Source organism: Leptopilina heterotoma, unplaced genomic scaffold (genome assembly GCF_015476425.1).
Source record: "Leptopilina heterotoma isolate Lh14 unplaced genomic scaffold, ASM1547642v1 Lhet_68, whole genome shotgun sequence".
Classification (NCBI taxonomy): Eukaryota; Metazoa; Arthropoda; class Insecta; order Hymenoptera; family Figitidae; genus Leptopilina; species Leptopilina heterotoma.
Window position 1 is genome coordinate 6,357,026 of NW_025111157.1, and position 21,113 is coordinate 6,378,138.

Sequence of the window (21,113 nt, forward strand, 5' to 3'; positions counted from 1 at the left end):
AGGATATCAAATTGAGACAAAAAAGCGTATCAAAATAGTTGCGAAGCAGCGTTTTGATACGTTTTTTTGTCTCAATTTGATATCCTTAGAAAAACCGTGCTACCACATGTACTATCTGACATTTTATTTAAAAAATATGTATACCTCTTTCCACAGTGGAAAAAAACAATCCTCTCGAATTAAAACCCACCTAATCATAATTTAAATACAAAAATCACAAAATCTAAAAAAAGAATCACATTAAACTTTCCCACACCAAGAAAACTGATATATTGACTCAAGCAATCGTCTCTCCTCATTTGAAATCAAGAGCTCGCGAGTAATCAAGCCAGGAGAATTGCTGTAATTTACATCTAGTATATAGGAGAAGATCGAATTTCTGATGGGAATTCAGCACAAGAGGTCTAGTGTCTACTCTCTACAATAGTGGTTGGATGTTAAACAAGATGCTCTTATCAGAAATTGTCTCGTTTCCTGGCGGTGCTAATGGAGCGATCCCTTATACCCGCGCAATGTTTCAGATATCATCTCGTTTATAAACGGGAGCCGCAGAGTCAGTAGTTTGCCTCATATAAATACATATATAGAGAGAAGAGAATCCCGAAGAAAACTTAAAATGAAAAGAGAAAAACAAGAGATGACCATAGATAGAGTTGAAAATCAGACACAGCATCAGACTATATACTCAAACAGCCTCGGGAATGAGGGTAAAAATATACACATATATATATATAGTATATGCAAAAGTTGAAAATGTCATGTACACAACAAAATGAAACCAACATCATAGGAGAGGTACATGAACGCACACAAAAACTAGTTGGGATAAAACTCGTTTTCTGCCCTGGGCAAATATTAAAATTTCATTTCCCCATTTCTCTCTTGAAAAAGGGGCTCACTTCATTAAAAGCAAAATCAGCCACGATCATTATTGCGGGAGCTAATCTTTTCCATTTTCAACGAATAATTAAATTGCAGATACAGGCTACACAATACAAAGAGACATATGTTTTATTTAATTCGACATTTTTTAATCAATCTGGATTGATGGCGCATCATAATTTAATTAATCAACTAAAACCAATAAAAATAAAAACTGATTTCTTCTCGAAACAAAGTCCTAATGAAATTTTTCCAGACAAAATTTTCACTTTTTCCCTGACCCTGAAGAACATCAATAACTTCTTTTTAAATAAATATTTAATCACTTTAAGATTCTCAAATTCAATAACTAATGAGAATATTATTATAAAACATAAAGATGATAGAGTGATAAAATCATTATTTTATATCATACGAATATTGTAACTGAAAATTCAAATTTTCAAAGATTTTAATTTGAACCCTTTTCAAAATTCAATTATTTCTAAAAATTCACACAATAACTCTTCTAATATTCAATTATTATCTAAAATTTTACCTGAAATTCATATTTTAATAAATTTTTATTAGAAAATTATTCGAGAATTCAATTATTTACATACAAGAATAAATAATTTATTCAATAATTGAATATTTCTTAAAATTGAATTTTTATCAAGAATTTTATCAAAACTTTTATAAATAATTGAATTCTTTCGGTGAATTTTAAAAAAAATTTAAGCATAAATGCAATTTTCTATCATTATATTTAAAATTGTATTAAAAATAATTTGAAATTCTGCGATGAATTTTGTTTTATTTATGAAAATAATTGAATTCTTGCAACGAATTTTATTAAAAAATTTTTTAAAGAAGGAATTTAAATTCCTGTAAAGAATTTTATTTGCAAAAATAATTGAATTCCAGAGAAAAATATTATTATTTATTCATGAAAATAATTAATTTATTGTGAAGAATTTTATTCAAATATTTTAAATAATTGGAGAAAATTTCTCAGAATTCTTAAAAACTTTTTAAAAATAATTAAATTCCATAGAGAAATTTCATAAAAAAATTGAAAATAATTGAAATCTGACAAAGAATTAAAAAAATTCTTTTTTAAATAATTGAACTCCTGTGAAAATATTTATTTTTGAAAAGAATTGAATTCCCATAAACAAATGTATTTTTTGTGAAAATGTTCATGTTTTATAATAATATTTTCATAAGTTATTGAATTTAAGAATCTTAATTCCTATAGAAAAATAATAATGATAAAATATTTATTTAAAAAAGAAGTTATTGACGTTCTTCAGGGTCAGGGAAAAAGTGAAAATTTTGTCTGGAAATCAGGGAAAAACCAAATTAAAGTTTTGTGGTAACCCTGTTCAATCTCAAATTACATAAATTAATTTATTGCTTGTTTTTAATCAATAATTTTATCAAATGACTTTATCATGATAGATTCATAATTATTTTTGATACATTTGTGATAATTTTAAGTTAAAAATACAAATGAAAAACAATATTAATCCGAAATTCTTATCATTTATAGATTTGTCTTCGAATTAAGATATGATAATTAACAAATTAACATTAAATAATTTTATTTGTAAAAATAATTAAATTCCGGAGAAAAATATTATTATTCATGAAAATAATTAATTTCTTGTGAAGAATTTTATTCAAATATTTTTAAATAATTGAATTTCTCAGAATTTTTTAAAACTTTTTGAAAATAATTAAATTCCATCAAGAAATTTCATTAGAAAATTGAAAATAATTGAAATCTGACAAAAAATTTAAAAAAATTCTTTTTTAAATAATTGAATTCCTGTGAAAATGTTTATTTTTGAAAAGAATTGAATTCTTGGGAAGAATTTTATTAAAATTTCTAAAATAATTGAATTGCTTTAAAGAATTTTACTTCTTACGAAAATAATTGAATTCTTTCGAAGATTCTTACAAACATTTTTGATAATAATTTTATTTCTAGTAAGAACGTTATATTTTACAAAAATAATTTTATTCTACGACCAATTTTAATGTAATTTTTCAATAAAGCATTTTATCAAAATTTTTTTAAATAATTAAATTCTCCAGAAGAATTGTATTGAAAATAATTGAATTGCATAGGAAAGTTTTATTAAAATCGCAAGTTTATTAACTAAATCTTGTAAAAAAATTTGCCAAATTTTTTTTAAATAATAAAATTTTTAAAAGAATTTTATTTAAATTTTTCAAAATAATTGAATTTCTTAGAACTATTTTTCAATTCTTTGAATATATTTGAATTCTTTAGAGAAACTTCATTAAAAATTAAAAATTATTGAACTGGTGCGAAGAAATATTTAAAAAAATTGGTATGTATTTGAATTCCTGTGGAATTTTTATTAAAATTCTGTGTAAATAATAGGATTCTTTTGTAAAATTTTATTAAAATAGTAGATGTTAAAAATAATTGAAATGAGAAAAATTTTTAAAATGTGCCAAGAATTTTATTAAATTTTTTGAAAATAATTCAATTTCGGAGAAGAATAATTTATTATTTTTAAAGATAATTGAAATTTTGACGAGAGTTTTAAAAAATTTTTGAACATAATTAAATTTATGCGAAGAAGTTCATCACTTTTAAAAATAATTAAATTTCTGTAATCAGTTGTTCTTAAAATTTCTATTTAAATTCATTAAAAAATGATATTTTTAAAAATTTCAAATTGAAACCTTTGAAGTTCATCTATTTATGAAGATTGTAAACACAACTCTTTTGAAATCCAATTAATTTTGAAATTTTTAAGTAAAATTATTCATTAAATAATTTCTAAGTAATAATTTCTTATATCTTCAAGAATTAAGTTATTTAAAAAGAAATTATTGTTAGAAATAGAAAAAATTGAAAGATTTGTATTAGAATTCTTGTCAATTTCATAGTTTATGAGGCAAACAAAAAAAACAACAACAAAATTCAGAATATTCTTATAAATTCTAAAAATTTAATTTTTTCCAGTATTTTTAATAAAAATTTCTGACTTTTCCCTGATTTCCCTGACTTGTGGCAACCTTGATTTATTATAATCCACAACACTGTAAACAACTATTTTAATCCATAAATAACAATTTGCTGTTGTGTATAATTTTCTTTTTTCGATCCAAATGATTCTGGTAACTAATCTGAAAAGCTCTGGGATGATTCTAAATCTTGTGTGGTTGAGCCTTGCTAATCTTGCACGTAACAACTTGGGGTATATTTTCATAGTGGGAGAGAATGCGATGAGTTATGAAAAGCGTAACTTATTTTCGTGCGAGAAAGGACCCTCTCTATATGTGGCTAAATGGCAAACGATAAAGACGACGTTGACGACAAAAGGGATGTTAGAAATTTTAGATGATTATCAAATTTGCAAATTTATCGCAAAATGAAGACACATCCAGCTTCGAGTGGCTCTTAAATATACAAGATGTGTATATAATAATATCGCACACCACGTCAAGTGGAAAAGGGATTTTCCTTAACGAGCTTGTTTAGTATGTGTATATGTTGTGTATATGTGCATAATATTACCATGCAATTCATAAGTTTTAAAGGAGTTTTAACTGTTAAGAAGAGAGTAACTCCAGAAGAAAGTTTTCTCCTTATTTCGCGGAATCTGTCAGGATCGTAAAGTTTCAAGTCCTATATAAACCACAGGGAATTCAACGAAGGAAGATGAATTGAAGAAAATTTCAAATTAACTTAAAATTTTCAAAATTTTGATACAATTCTCATAATAAATTTTGCGACCATAACTATAAACTTAAGTTCTAAAGTTTATATAATAAATATTAAATCCTGAGATCCTCCTCACTCATCACTGAGTTGGAAAATTTTAATAATTTTCAAATTAAATTTTCCTCATACAGATGTAATTATTATCTTCAAACATTATTTTTCCATAATCCATTTAAGGAAAAAAAAGAGCACTTATTTCAATCTCAAATTACTTAAATTAATTTTTCTTATCCCTTGTTTTTTTTAATAAATAATTTTATCAATTTATTTTATCATGATAGATTCATCATTATTTTTGCCACATTTGTGATAATTTTAAGTTAAAAATACAACTGAAAAACAATATTAATCCGAAATTCTTATCATTTATAGATTTGTCTTCGAATTAAGATATGATAATTTACAAATTAACATTAATTTCAGACAAATAATGCTGAAAAATATTATTTTTATGTCAAAATTGTTTGATTGATTGAGAGTTATGAGAAAAAGAGGGAGGTAAAGAGAGGAAAATAATTATAATTGGATAGATTTAATCTAGCCGACTTGAGCACGTTTATCTAATCATTGTGATAAAATAATTAAAAAAACATTTGTACAATACAAGGGAGAAAAAAAAGAAGTGAGGAAATTTTAAAAGAAATTTTACCACATTTCTATAAAATTTCTCATTACCCCAATTTTAATAGGGTTGTTACAAAACTTTTATTTTATTTTTTCCTGATACCCAGACAAAATTTTGACTTTTGTTCTGATGTAATATTGTCCTTCTGATAAAATTTAAAGGGAGTTCAATTATATATAAAGAAAAATCTTTAAAAGCAAAAATTTAATCCAAAATTTTTAGCATGTCTGTTAAAAATAAGATTTTTTACTGTAGTTAACTTTTATAAATTATTTTCAAAAATTTCATTAAAATTCTTAAAAAAAAGCTTTACTTTTAGTAGAATTTTTAAAAAATTTCAATTATTTCAACAATTTTCAATTAATTGCTTATAAAAATTAAATAATCTTCAAAAAATAGAATTGAAAAATTATAAATACCTGATTTTTCAGAATTTCAAATAAAACTTCTAAAAAATTAAGTACTTTTTCAAAAAATTCAACTTTAAATCTTATTAAATTTAACTATAATTGTGGCAAAGAATTTTATTACAATTTTTTTAAATAATTCAATTGTTTGGGAGAATTTTACTAAATTCATTTTAAATCAATAAAACTTTTGGAGAAATTAGTAATTTATGTTATTTATTTACTATTAACAGACATACAAAAAACAAAAAGCCCTTTTAATTTAATTAAAATTGTACTAAAAATAATTAAATTCAAATAAAGAATTTTGTCAAAATTATAGAAAATATTTTAATTTCTGTGAAGAATTTTATTAAACTGTTTAAAAATAATTTAATTCTTACGACAATCTTTGTTGAAATTATATTGAAAATAATTAAACTCATATGAAGAATTTTATTTAAATATTTCAAAATAATTCAATTTTTCAGAGAAATTTTCAAAAAAATTTTATTAAAAATAAGAGAATTCTTGCAAAGAATTTTATTATTTATAAAAATAATTAGATTTTTGAGAAGATTTTTCCTAAAACTTTTTTAAAAAATCAAATCCCTCTAATAAATTTATTATTTACTATTAAGTAATTAAATTTTTCTCCAGAATTTTATTACAATTAAAAAACACTAAATTCGTCAGTAGAATTTTATTATTTATAAGAAAATAATTGAATTCTTGCGAAGAATTTTACTAAAATTTTCGTAAAAAATTGAATTTCTCCGAAGAATTTTTTTAGTTGTAAAAGTAATTGAATTCCTACAAAGAATTTTATTTTTTATAAAAATAATTGAATTTTTGCCGAGAATTATACTAAAATTTTTCTGAAAAATTTAATTCCTCCAAAGAATTTTATAATTTGTAAAAGTAATTGAATTCCTGCGAAGAATTTTATTGATGAAAATTATTTTATTTTTGTATAAGAATTTGTTTCAGATTTTTGAGAATAATTCAATTCCTACGAATAATTATATAGTTTATGCAAATAATTGAATTTTTTATATATTTTTAAAAATAATTGAATAATTTCGAGAAATTTATTTAAAATTGTATTCAGAATAATTCAATTCTTATACAGAATTTTATCAAAATTTTTGTAATTATTTGAATTCTTTCAAATATTTGATTATTTCATGAAAATAATTGAATTCTTTCTAAGAATTTTTGTAAAATTTTTATAAAATATGGAATTCCTCCAAAGAATTTTATTATATTATATAAAAGTGATTGAATTCTTGCGAAGAGTTTTATTATTTAGAAGATAATTGAAATTTTGCCGAGAATTATACTAAAATTTTTGTAAAAAAATGAATTGCTGCTAAGAATTTTATTGTCTGCAAAAGTAATTGAATTTTTGCTAAGAATTTTATTATTTATGAAATTACTTAGGAATCTTTATTAAAATTTAAATGAAAATAATTTAATTCCTCCGAAGAATTTTATTACCTATTTATGAAAACTATTGTATTGTTGTAAAGAATTCGTTTTCAATTTTTGAGAATAATTGAATTTCTGTGATTAATTATATTGTTTATGCAAATAATTAAATTCTTCAATTATTTGATTGAATTTTTCAATAATTTTATAGAATGTAGCTTTTAAATTGGCCCAATAAATTAATTTAGAAAGGAAAATGATGATACAATAATGACAAATATTAATTTTTCTTCAACATACACAAGATATGATGAAATAATCAAGACAAATTCAGTTCAAGATGCAACATTCATTATCTGTTACTTGACAGTAGATAAAATAAAAGCAACTCGCGGTGAAAATTTATTCAGTCGTTTAATATCGGTCTTGTTATTAACTCTCTCCACACATACCAACCATGGAGTCGATAAGTTTACTGTTAATTATAATCACACTATTTTTGGCTACAATTATCCTCGCTCTAATTCTCTGTCATCAAACAAATTTCTGGGAACGAAAAGGAATTCCTTATTTAAAACCCCTAATACCAGTATTAGGCAGTATGTCCATAATATTATTTCGTCGCTCCTCGTTCTACGATGGTTTAAATTATCTCTACAATAAATTTCCCGACGCAAAATATTACGGAATGATGATTTTACATACACCATTAATTTTGCTTCGTGATCCCGAATTAATTAAAGAAATCTGTGTGAAAAATTTCGATAATTTTATCGATCGTCGCAGTTTTATGACTGAAGAAATGGACCCAGTTTATGGGAGAAATGTATTTTCATTGAAAGGCGATCGTTGGAAGAAGATGAGAAATACTTTGAGTCCAGCTTACACTGCCGCTAAAATGCGAATCATGTTTGAATTAGTTGAAAAATGTGCTCGCGATTTTATTCAATATTTCATCGATCATCCAAATGAAGCGAATTCTGTTGAACTGTCAGATGCATTTACCAGATATTGTAACGATGTAATAGCTACCGCTGCATTTGGAATCACTGTTAATTCACTAACAGATCGTGAAAATGAATTTTACAAGAGGGGAAAAAATTCCTTTAATTTAGATAGTCCAAAACGTTTTGTTAAATTCATTGCTTTTCGTTTATTTCCAAAATTAATGCATCTACTTGGTATAACATTTCTAGCTAAAAAATCTGATCGTTTTTTCAAGAAAATCATTACCGAAACAGTGATAACGAGAGATGAGAAAAATATAATTAGGCCTGATATGATACACTTGTTGATGGAAGCTAGAAATAAGGATGATAACGATTTATCAATGGATGATATCATTGCACAAGCATTTTTGTTCTTTTTGGCAGGTTTCGATTCATCATCAGGTCTCATGAAATTTATGGCCCATGAATTAGCGGTAAATTTCGAAATTCAAAAGAAGCTGCAAGAAGAAGTAGACAATCTTTACCAGAATGATGAAAACGTTGACGATTTGTACGAAAAATTATCAGAATTAAAATACATGGACATGGTGATATCGGAAGCATTACGAAAGTACCCTCCTAATCCTTTGATAGACAGACTCTGTGTAAAGGAGTACGATTTTCCAAAACCCACACCAGACAGTGTGCCATACACCGTAAAACCAAATAATGCCATTTGGATACCAATCTACGCTTTACATCATGATCCGCAATATTTTCCTGAACCAGAAAAATTTGATCCTGAAAGATTTAATGCTGAAAATAAGAACAAAATTCATCCATATTCCTATTTACCGTTTGGTCTTGGACCACGAAAATGTATTGGAAATCGATTTTCCCTAATGGAAACTAAACTAATTTTCGTCCTCATTTTGCGTAATTTCACTTTGAAGCCCACTGAGAAAACTAAACATCCCATTGAATTTGCCAACGGTGGTGGAATGAAGGTCAAGGATGGTCTTTGGATCGAGTTTGAGAAGAGGGTATTTGATTGCTAACACGGAAATATTCTCTAAAATATAATTACTTTTTCTATTACTCCAACTACTGTAATTACATTCATTTACTCTATTACTTCACTCTACTGTTCATGCTACTTTTTCTAACTATAGTCTAAAACTATTATAAACTTTAAATTAGTTAATCTCTAACCAGTGTGATAAAATAATCACTGATAAATATATGACAAGGAAATATCTACTATAAGTAGTGACATATTCTTCATAAATAAAAATGTGAGTAAAAATTAATAAAAAATAAAAAAAATCTTCATAAAAATCAAAACTTTTGTAAATGATGTAATTAATGTTAATAAATAATAAAAAAAATGATTGTTTCTCATTATTTTATACACAATACATTTATCTGATTAAAGTATTCAGAAATAAGCATTTAATCGATTGATTAATTTAAATTTGTTAAAAATAATTTTAAAAAAATAAATTAAATTAAATTAATTAATTAAATTATTTTAAAAATAATTACAGTCAAAAATTAACATTTATTCATTCATAAAAACGGTAAGTGTTATTTATTTTATAAAAAAATGAATTTTATTTATTTTTAATATCTTCTTCTACGTAGAGTTAAAAAATTAATTTTTAGAAAATTCATATCACTTCTATTCATAATAGTTATAATTTTTACTAATTCCTATTTAAAGAATATGTTTTGTGATACCATTTTTGTAAGAAAAAATTCGAAATTATTCTATTTTTCATAATTTTGCGTCAATAAGTAAATTTATCTTTAATTTTAAAAGACAAAACTTTTGTTAAAAAATATAATTTTTGTAACATTTATAATTTTGAATGTGAAATTGTAATCTGATTCTAGCATAAAATTTTAATAAAATGTTTTTAAATAACTCAATTGTTTCAAATAATTTTAATAGAATTTTTGAAAATAATTCATTTCTTTAGAGAATTTCAATTAAAATTGCATTGAAAATAATAAATTTCTTCTGTAGGTTTTCCTCAAAATTTTTAAAAGTAATTAGATTCTTTGCAAAGAATATTATTAAATTTTTTTAACAGGGTGTCCAGCGATTCTTTAAAAAAAAATTCAAGGACTTTTCAAGGTTTTTAAGGCCCAAAATAATTTTTTTCAAGGTCCATTTTTAGGGTACTAATTTTCAAAATATTTGTTATTTATAATCGAATTTAAATTAGTAAAAATGATTACTAATTTGATTTAGTGACTGACTTTTTGCTTTTGAATTAGAAAATTTTACTAGTTAATAGTAATTTCCACTAATTTATCAGTAAAAATAAACTAATTCAAAAGCAAAAAATCAGTAACTAATGCAAATTAGTAAATATTTTTACTAATTAAAATTTAGAGAGTATTTATAAAGAATTTTATAATTTCTACCTACAACAGTTACTCATAAATAAAATTAAATAAATATATAAATAAAAAATAAATAAATACAATTTATTGATAAAATATTAGAAATATAAAGAACATCGATTTAAGAAACATCAATCAAAATTATTTTTAAATAATTGAATTCTTTTGGAAATTTCTATTAAAAATAATAGATATACAAATTATTGAATTAACAAAAATTTTTTAAAATAATTGAAATTTTGCAATGAAGTTTATTAAAATGTTTAAAAATAATTGAATTACTGCGAAGAATTTAATGCCAAATTTTAAAACACATTTTATTAAATGAATATTTTGAAAATTTTTGAAAATAATTGAAAATTACTGCAAAGAATTTAATGCCAAATTTTGAAACAATTGATTTTTGCGAAAAAAATTATGCAAATTCTATTTTAAATAATTGAATTAATGTAACAAATTTTTTTTTAAATAATTGAAAGTTTGTGTAGAGTTTTTTAAAAACTTTTGTTTAATAATTAAATTCTTTCGTGAAATTTTATTAAAATAATAGAATATTGAAAACCATCGAAGCAAACAAACATTTTTTAAATAATTTGAAATTTTGCCACGATTTTTATTAAAATTTTTAAAAATATTTGATTTCTTGTGATGAATACTATTATTTATATTAAAATAATTGAATTTTGCAATGAATTTTATTAAAATTCCACAAAATAATTTAACTTTGTCGAAGAATATTATTGTTTATTCATAAAGATAATTGGAATTTTGACCACAATGTTCTTTTTGATTTTTTGAAAATAATTGAATTTCTGAAAAGAAATTAATTAATTTTTAAAATAATTGAATTCTTGTGATGAATATATTGTTATTTATGAAAATAATTGTATTTTGTAATGAATTTTATTAAAGTACCTGAATATAATTGAAATTCAGCGAAGAATTTTTATATTTATGAAGATAATTGAAATATTGACGAGAATTCAACTTAAAACATCAAGGAAATAAATCTCACTTTTAAGAATTTTAATTTTTCAAGGTTTTGTCATAAAATTCAAGTACTTTTCAAGGTTTTTAAGGTTTTCAAGGTAGCTGGACACTCTGTTTAAGTAATTCAATTCTTCAAAGAATTCTAAATTCAAATCTACAATTTTATTAAAATTGTATTAAAAACAAAGGAAATCCTGCGAAGAATTTTATTGTTTACAAAAATTATTGAATTCTTGTAAAACATTCTATTACAATTTTCAAAAATAATTGAATTCTTATGAGAAGTTCTATTTAAATTCTTTTGAGGAATTAAATTAAAATTGTGTTGAAAATAATTCAATTCTTATAAAGAAATTTATCAAAACTTTCTAAAATAATTGTAAACTTTCAAAAAATTTTATCAAAATTTATAAAAATATTTTAAATATTTTAAAGAATTTTATTAAAATTTAAAAAAATAATTAAATTTTGTTTAGAAAATTTTAATTCAAAATAATTGAATTTCCTCGAAGATAATAATTGAATTCTTGTCAAAAATTCTATTAAAATTTTTGAACCTAATAAAATTCTTTTGAAGGATTCAATTCAAAATGTATAATGTTTTAAAAATAATTGAAAACTTTCAAAGAATTTGATTAAAATTTATGAAAATAATTGAAATTTTTCAAAGAATTTTGTTCAAATTTAAAAAAATAATTGAATTTTGTCGAGAATCTTTATTAAAATTTTAATGAAAAGAAGTGGATTTTGACGAAGGTAATAATTGAATTTTAATTATTATTTATTTTTAATTTAATTTCTATTAAAATTTTTTAATCTCATGGAATTTTTTCAGAAATTTAATTAAAATTGTATTTAAAATAATTTAATTCCTGTAAAGAAATTTATAAAAATTTTAGAATATAATTGAACTTCTGAGAAGAATTGAATTAATTATATGTTGTATTCGAGGAATTCAATTAAAATTGAATTGCAAATAATTGAAAAATAAAAAAAAAAATTCATCAACATTTTTGAAAATAATTAAAATCTTTACAGAATTTTATTAAAAATTTTAAAAACAATTGAATTGTATCGAGTATCTTTATTAAAATTTTTTTAAAAATAATTGAATTTTTGCCGAAGAATTTTACTATTTATGACAAAAATTAAACTCTTGTGAAAAATTCATTTAAAATTTTTGAAAATAATTGAATTCTATAGAGAAATTCAATTAAAATTATATTAAAAATAATTTCTTTCAAAGAATTTTATTAAAATTAAAAAAATAATTGAACTGTTTCGAGAATCTTCATTAATATTGTTTTGAAAATAATTGATTTCTTATAAAAAATGTTATCAAAATTTTTGAAAATAATTTGAATTTTCTCCAAGAATTTTATTACAATATTTTTGTATACCTAGTTCGTTTTTTTAGCGAAATTTTATTCAAATTATTATATTTAATTTTTGATTTTGTTTATTTAATTTTATTTAATTTAACTTAATTAATTCCATTTTTGTAAATATTATACTTATGAATTTATTTCCACTAATTTCTAAAATTACATTATAAAAATAATTGAATTTTTCCAAAAAATCTTTTCTATTTATAAAAATAATAGTTGAATTCCAACGAAGAATTTTATTAAAAATTTAGAAAATAATGAACAACATTAATAATAATAATTAGTTAATTAATAAGTGGATTTTTAAAATTTTGAATTTAAAATTATTCAAAAATCAAAGTTGATTGAAGGTGATATTTGAAAATAAAAGATTTCGTAATTTGCATACTAATAAGTGGAATACCTGTTTTTGCGCGCCTAATATTCGCCAGAGTTTAATAAATATTAAATAGGTAATTACTAATTTTTAATAATTTTAGAACAATCTTTTTTAAATAACTTTTAAAACTTATTTAACTTTTAAAATATTTTAAAGAAAGAAATTTTGTTTTTGACCAAAATTTTTTTGTTAAACGTCGTTAAAAATCATGTTTGATAAAAATTCATGTAAAGAAATGATTAGTAAAAAATTAAGACAAAGAATCTTTTGTAGAAACATTTACATATTTGCAAATAGCGAGCGAATAAAAGCAAAAACTTTTAAAAATACATCACAAAATGAGTTTTAGAAAACATTTTCTAAATGATGTCATTTAAAGACCATTGTTGAAAACAATTTTAATATATGCACTAATTCAAGAAGTTTATGTAAATTACAAAACGACAGTTTCTAAAAGCAGTAAAAAATTTTCCTAATAAAATCTCGAAAATCACTTTGTCATGAAAATACTATTTTGCATTTTATGCTACATTGCGTGTAAAAATAAAACAGTGCGCAGTTGGTATGTAGTTTATAAAACTGTACGTGAGTGTACATAGATGCTCGGGTATTTAAACTATATATATATATATAATCACTGGACTCATAGCAATATACGCAGTGGCACATACAGTGTTTGCGCCACTCTCGCATCATCAATTGCTAATATTAACCAACTCTCTCTGAACATGGAATCGTTAAATCTGGCGATTCTCACTATTTGTTTAGGTGCAATTGGTGTTCTGATTTATTTTTATCGTCAAATAAATTTTTGGAAACAAAGAGGAATACCACAAATCCAATGTCTACCAATTGTCGGCAGTCATTTGCGTCTCATAACAGGAAGAATGGCAGTAAGTGATTTTGCAAAGCACATATACAATTGTCATCCAAATGCAAAATATTTCGGTATGATGGACTTTAATACACCGGTGGCAGTTGTACGTGATCCTGAATTAATTAAAGAAATAGGCGTTAAAAGTTTCGAGCATTTTCTCGATCACAAAAGTTTTCTCGACGAAACAATGGATCCGATTTTCGGTAAAAATGTCTTTTCCCTAAAGGGCGATCGTTGGAAACAAATGAGAAATACCCTCAGTCCATCATTTACGGCAGTAAAAATGAAATTCATGTTCGAATTAATTGATAAATGCGCGAGTGATTTTGTGAAATATTTTTTAGAGCATGAGGATGAAACAATGTCTATTAATACCAAGGACGCATTTACGAGATACACTAACGACGTCATAGCAACCGCTGCATTTGGTATAAGCGTAAATTCAATGAAGGACAAAGAGAATGAATTTTACGTTCATGGAGCTGATGCATCATCATTTAGGGGTTTTTGGCGATTCGCAAAATTCATAATATTTCGAATATGTCCGGGATTTTTGAGATTTATTGGCGAGCCGTTCGTGTCACGTTCGTCGGCACGATTTTTCAAGGCAGTGATACGTGAGACTCTTAAAGCAAGAGAAGAAAATGGAATTGTACGACCGGATATGATTCATTTGCTTATGGAGGCGAAGGAAAAGGACGATGGTATTGATTTATCAGTTGATGATATTGTGGCACAAAGTTTTATTTTTTTTATAGCTGGTTTTGAAACATCATCAACGCTAATGAGTTTTCTCGCACATGAATTGGTCATGAATCCGGATGTTCAGGAAAAATTGCGTAACGAAGTGGACATGGTGATGAAAGTAAATAATGGTGAAATCAATTACGATACTCTCACTAAAATGAAATATCTCGATATGGTTGTTTCAGAGGTGCTCCGAAAGTATCCGCCAGCTCCTGTTGTTGATAGAGTTTGTGTGAAAACTTACACTTTACCAAAACCCACACCAGATAGTGGGGAATATATTGCTGAACCAAACACATCAATTTGGATACCGGTTATTGGTTTACATCATGATCCAAAATACTTTCCAAATCCAGAAAAGTTCGATCCAGAAAGATTTAGTGATGAGAATAAGGATGATATTAATCCCTACACTTATCTACCGTTTGGTCTTGGACCACGCAAATGTATCGGAAATCGATTTGCCCTAATGGAGACGAAATTACTTCTCATTTACATACTGAAGCATTTTATTTTGGAACGAACGGAAAAGACGCAACATCCACTTAAATACGAAATCAGTGTCACTATTGGAGTTAAAGGTAGTACCTGGGCAAAATTTGTCAGAAGAACACCAAAAGTCACATAAAGAAATATTCAACACTAATAGACTGTAACATTTTTATGTAACGATGCGAAAATGTTTTATCTAATTTAAAAATATTTCTCTTTTTCATATAAAAGCATCTTTAATTCATAATATTTCTTCACTTCATTTATTTTTTATTTTACTTTACTTTGTCATTTCAATTGTGTCATTTCCAAATTTACTTTATTCTACAAAAAGTCATCAAATGAACGCATATTTCATACGATTTTATTTGTACATAATTAAATTTAATAGAAAATAAAAGACTTTACCTAAGAAACGAAAAAAAATGTTTCCTCACTCTTTAAATCTGAATAAGATAAAAATAAAAAACTGACAATAAGTTACATTCAATTTTTCTAGTTGTAATTATCATAATTTTTGAAGATAAAAACTTTTTGCCTTAAACAAAATGCAAAAAGGTAGCAAAAAGTAGCATTCAATCAAACTAAAAAAAGTAGTAAAAAAGTGCTATGGAGAAATTAAACTTGACAACCAAAAAAAAACTCGTTTTAGAAACTTCACAAAAATTTCATTCTATATTTTACTTTCCTGCCTTTTTCCCAGTTTTCATAATAAATATTTACTTTTCACCTATTTATGAAAATAATTGAATTTTTGCGAACGATTTTATTAGAATTTTTTAAAATAATTGAATTTCCAAGAAGAAATTTATTAATTTTAAAAATAATTGAATTCTTGTGATGAATATTGTTATTTATGAAAATAATTGAATTTTTGAGAATAATTTTGTTATTTATTGACATAATTGATTTCTTTCTAAGAATTATTTATGTAAATAATTGAATTCTTGAAAAGAATTTTATTCAAATATATTTTTAAATACATAATTGATTTTTCGAGGGATTGAAATTAAATTTTTAAGAATAATTACATTTTTTGAGCAATTCCCGTAAAATCGTACTAAAAATAATTGAAATTCTGCGATGAATTTTATTATTTATGAAAATAATTTTATAGTTGCAAAGAATTTTATTAAAATTTCCAAAAATAATTGAATTCCTCAGAAAAATTTTATTATTTATGAAAATAATTGAAGTACTGCAAAAAATTTTATTAAAATTTTTAAAAATAATTGAATTTCTGTGAAACATTTTGTTATTTTTGAAAATGATTGAATTCCAAAAAATTTTTTAAAATAATTGTTAGAAAATATTGTAATAATAATCAAGTTTTTTTTTATGAATTTTAATGACAAATATGAAAATACGTAATTTTCCAAAATTTTAATGAATAAGTCCGATGTAATATTTTTAAAAATTTGAATTTATACCTTTTGAAGATAATTAATTTATTTTTTAAAAAGAATTAAATTTCTTTATACAGAATTTTTGTAAAATTTTAAAAACTAATCAATTTTTGTAAGGCAGAATTTTAATTAAAAATTTTGAAAATAATTGTTTTCTTTAAAAATGTTCACAATAATTCTAAAAAATATTTGATTTTTATAAAAATGTCAATATTTTAATTTTTTGTAGATATTTGAAGTTTTGGAAATATGTAATTAAAAATATTGAAAAAATTCAATTTTCAAAAACTATAATAAAAAGAGTCTAAGAATTTAATTATATTTAAAATTTGCAATTCAAATTCTCCAAAAAATGATTTTCAAAAACTATAAACTATAATGAACCACTTTAAAAAAACCAATTATTTTCAATAAAAATTTTAACTTTTTAACTTTATATTTCGAACATTTAATTATTTTAGAAAAAGGCCTGTGTGTAAGAAATAAATTAATTAAAAATAGTAACAAAGGGAAAAACTCACCGTTTTGCTGGTCGACACAGTATTTTCCGCAGGGATTTCCAGGACTTTTGGAAGAGCACCAATAATTATCTGCCATGTTTGACCTGAAACAATAAAAAGTAATTTAAAAAATCAAAAGTCAATTTTACTGACAAAGATAAAAGAATAAAGCCAATAGGCTACAAGAAAAAAAAAATATTTACTATATCTAAAAGATTAAAATATGTAAATAAATATTAGGCAGATTCTTGCAAAAAGAAACGAAATTAAACATATTTTACAATTGGATTAAAAGTAATTTTTATTGAATCAAACTTTATTATGTATTGAATCGAAATTATTATTTTTAATTCAAAAATAATTTTTGGTTGACTGTATAACAAAGATTATTATATGTTTGATTCAAATATATTGTTTTCTCAGTGTGATTTCAATTATAATTTCATTTATGATTTTTTTTAACAATGTAAGAGTATTATATTAGAGAATATAAGATAATGTTGTCTTCTATTAATCAGAATTGTCTATATTAATCAGTCAAAATAATAATAAATTAGAATTGAGATTAATCAATAAAAATAAAATTAAAACATTTGTTTCCACTAAGAAATATTGAACAAGAATAAATTATTTCTAAATAAAAAATATAAAATAAGAAAAATAGAACATATTTTAAATATAAAAAAACAAATATATGACATTGGCACTAGATCGTTCTATTCTTAAACATTTTTTACCGACAGAAAAATTACACGTTTGGTACACATAATATATGTAGAAAATTCATATTTACGGAAAATTAACTCTAAATTATTCTATGTATTTAATCTCTGTTGAGTAATCGCTACTCGAAAGGAATATTGATATAACTCAGTGTAAGCATCTATAACTTATATATACCTATATACGAAATGCAACAGTGGACATGAAAACAGCAGAAGCGAAAATAAAAATTAGTCTTCAGTGTGACTCCCTCGTTAACTGACGCGTGAAATGGAGTCGCTGAATTTAGCACTTTGGACCCTAATTGTTGGGGCACTTTGCCTTCTATTCTTCTTTCTCCACTACAAAGCACATTTTTGGGAGAGAAAAAATACTCCTCATCTCAGACCCATTCTAATATTCGGAAATACGGTTTCATTCTTCTTTCAAACAGTACCAATAACAAAGTTTGTCAATGACATTTACAATAGTTTCCCCAATGCAAAATATTTCGGAATGATGGACATTCACACCCCAATAGCAGTTCTACGTGATCCCGATTTAATCAAAGAAATATGTGTGAAAAATTTCGACAATTTCCTCGATCATCAGGCATTCATTGACGAAACAATGGATCCTATTTTTGGGAAAAATGTCTTCTCCCTAAAAGGTGAACGTTGGCGTGAAGTAAGAAATACCCTGAGTCCATCATTTACAGCAACAAAAATGAAATTTATGTTTGAATTAATTGAAAAGTGTGCGAAAAATTTTGTACAATATTATATGGAGCATCCGGAAATGACGGAATCAATTGAATCCAAGGACGCATTTACGCGCTATACGAATGACGTAATAGCAACTGCTGCATTTGGTATAAGCGTCGATTCATTAAAGGACAGAGAGAATGAATTTTATTTAATGGGTAAAGATGCGACAGCATTTGGAAAAGGATTACGTGCACTGAAATTTCTCATTTTTCGCACATGTCCACAAATAATGAAATTAATCGGTGAACCATTCCTGGCACGTTCAACTGATCGTTTCTTTAAGAATCTCGTTTCTGAAACGGTGAAAGTACGAAAGGAGAAGAATATCATTCGACCCGATATGATTCACTTAATGATGGAGGCAAGTAACAAGGAAAATGGTGTTAAATTAACAATCGACGATATTATTGCTCAGAGTTTTATTTTCTTCCTGGCTGGTTTTGATACAACAGCAACGGCAATGTGTTTTGTTGCTCATGAATTGGCCATGAATCCAGAAATACAAGATAAATTGCGCAACGAAATTGACACATTCACAGAGAATAGAGAGGAAAAAATAACCTACGAAACAATTTCAAAAATGAAATATCTCGATATGGTGATTTCGGAAGCATTACGAAAATATCCACCAGCACCATCGACAGACAGATTATGCATTAAAAAATACACTTTACCGAAAGCAACACCAGATAGTGAAGAATATACAGCACTACCAAAATCAGTTGTTTGGATTCCTATCCAAGGATTACATCACGATCCAAAATATTATCCAGATCCAGAGAAATTTGATCCTGAGAGATTCAACGATGAGAACAAGGACAAAATTCATCCCTATGCTTATTTACCGTTTGGAATTGGACCACGAAAATGTATTGCCAATCGATTTGCCCTAATGGAAACAAAAATTCTCATTGTTTATATTTTGCAAAAATTCATTTTGGAAAAAAGTGTTAAAACAAAGCATCCAATAGAATTTCAAAAGGGCTTTGCTATTGTCGCTAAAGGTGGTTTATGGGTGAAATTTACAAAAAGAGACAATTAACAACAAAAAAACTATACTGACATTTTTTTATACTATTCTAATTACTTTTCTCAATAATAAAATTTAACATTGAGGTGTCAAAGTGTCTGTCATTGAAATTCAAATTTCCTTAAAACTATATATTTTTTGCATGAATCGTAGAAATCTTGATTAAACTGAGAAAAAAATGTATTTTCATTTGAAAGGAATGATTATGCTAATAAAGAAAAAAAGTGAAATCATTTAAAAACAAGAATGACCGATAAAACTTTCGCACAGACTACTTATGTTAAATCGTTGACCATAATCAGAAAGATTAACGCGTCATTTAAAAGCAATAAACATGTTTTAATTAATTACAGTGTGTAAAAAAATCCTGTCAAGTTTATCATTTTTTATTAAAAAAAATTATATATAAGCAATTGTGTTTATTATTAATGTACTATTTTTTTTAATCTCAAGAATAATTTTAAGAAAAAAAATTCTAGAAAACGGAAAAATCCAATGCTTTCAATAAAATTAAATTTTTTTAACAATGTTGCATAAAAACATTTAGTTTACATAATTCTTATTTTAGGAAATTAATATTTTTATATCTAAAAAATATAATTAAAAATTATAATTTAATTTGTAAATTTAATTCAACATTCTAAAATATTTACTTTTAAATTATTGTCGAAAAACGAATGGGATTCATCAGAAGAATTTTATTATTTATTAGAAAATAATTAAATACTTGTTAAGAATTGTATTAAAATTTTTAAAAATAATTGATTTGTTTTGATGAATTTTATAAAAGAAAATAAAAGTTAATTCAATTTTTTTTAAGGATATTATCAAAATCTTTGAATCAAATTTTCATTCTTTCCAGGAATTCAGTTAAAATTGTATTAAAAATAATCCAATTCTTATAATAAATTTTTTCAAAGCTTTTGAAAATTATTCAAATCTTTCAACAAATTTATTAAAATTTTTTTAAATAATTGAATTCTGTCAAAGAGTTTTATTATTTATGATAATTGAATTCTTGTGAAGAATTATATTTAAATATTTTAAATTAATTAAATTCCTATCCAGAAATTCAATTACAATTGCATACAAAGTAATTGAATTCTTATGCAGATATTACCAAAGTTTTTGAAAATAATTGAAATCTTTTAAGAAATTTTATTACAATTTTGAAAAATAATTCAATTTTTTCGGAAATTTTATTGAAATTTTCAAATATAATTGAATTTAGTGGAAGAATTTTATTATTTCTGATAATTGAATTCTTTTGAAGAATTTTATTTAAATATTTTAAAATAATTAAATTCCTATCCAAAAATTCAATTACAATTGCATTAAAAATAATTGAATTCTTATACAGATATTATCAAAGTTTTTGAAAATAATTGAAATCTTTCAACAATTTTATTAAAATTTCAAAAC

The 21,113-nt window shown here is 23.8% G+C and overlaps 3 protein-coding genes across 3 annotated transcripts; all 3 read left to right on the forward strand.

The window, feature by feature from the left end:
• The first annotated feature begins 7,496 nt into the window (after positions 1 to 7,496).
• LOC122510207 (cytochrome P450 9e2-like) lies at positions 7,497 to 9,310 on the forward strand. The gene has a single exon (XM_043624677.1). The coding sequence runs from the start codon at positions 7,530 to 7,532 to the stop codon at positions 9,057 to 9,059; it is 1,530 nt and encodes a 509-aa protein (XP_043480612.1). The 5' UTR covers positions 7,497 to 7,529; the 3' UTR covers positions 9,060 to 9,310.
• A 4,464-nt stretch (positions 9,311 to 13,774) lies between these two features.
• LOC122510205 (cytochrome P450 9e2-like) lies at positions 13,775 to 16,003 on the forward strand. The gene has a single exon (XM_043624675.1). It carries the CDS (start codon positions 13,899 to 13,901, stop codon positions 15,420 to 15,422), a length of 1,524 nt encoding a protein of 507 aa, XP_043480610.1. The 5' UTR covers positions 13,775 to 13,898; the 3' UTR covers positions 15,423 to 16,003.
• A 1,973-nt stretch (positions 16,004 to 17,976) lies between these two features.
• LOC122510210 (cytochrome P450 9e2-like) lies at positions 17,977 to 20,104 on the forward strand. The gene has a single exon (XM_043624681.1). The coding sequence runs from the start codon at positions 18,186 to 18,188 to the stop codon at positions 19,701 to 19,703; it is 1,518 nt and encodes a 505-aa protein (XP_043480616.1). The 5' UTR covers positions 17,977 to 18,185; the 3' UTR covers positions 19,704 to 20,104.
• The last annotated feature ends 1,009 nt before the right edge of the window (positions 20,105 to 21,113 follow it).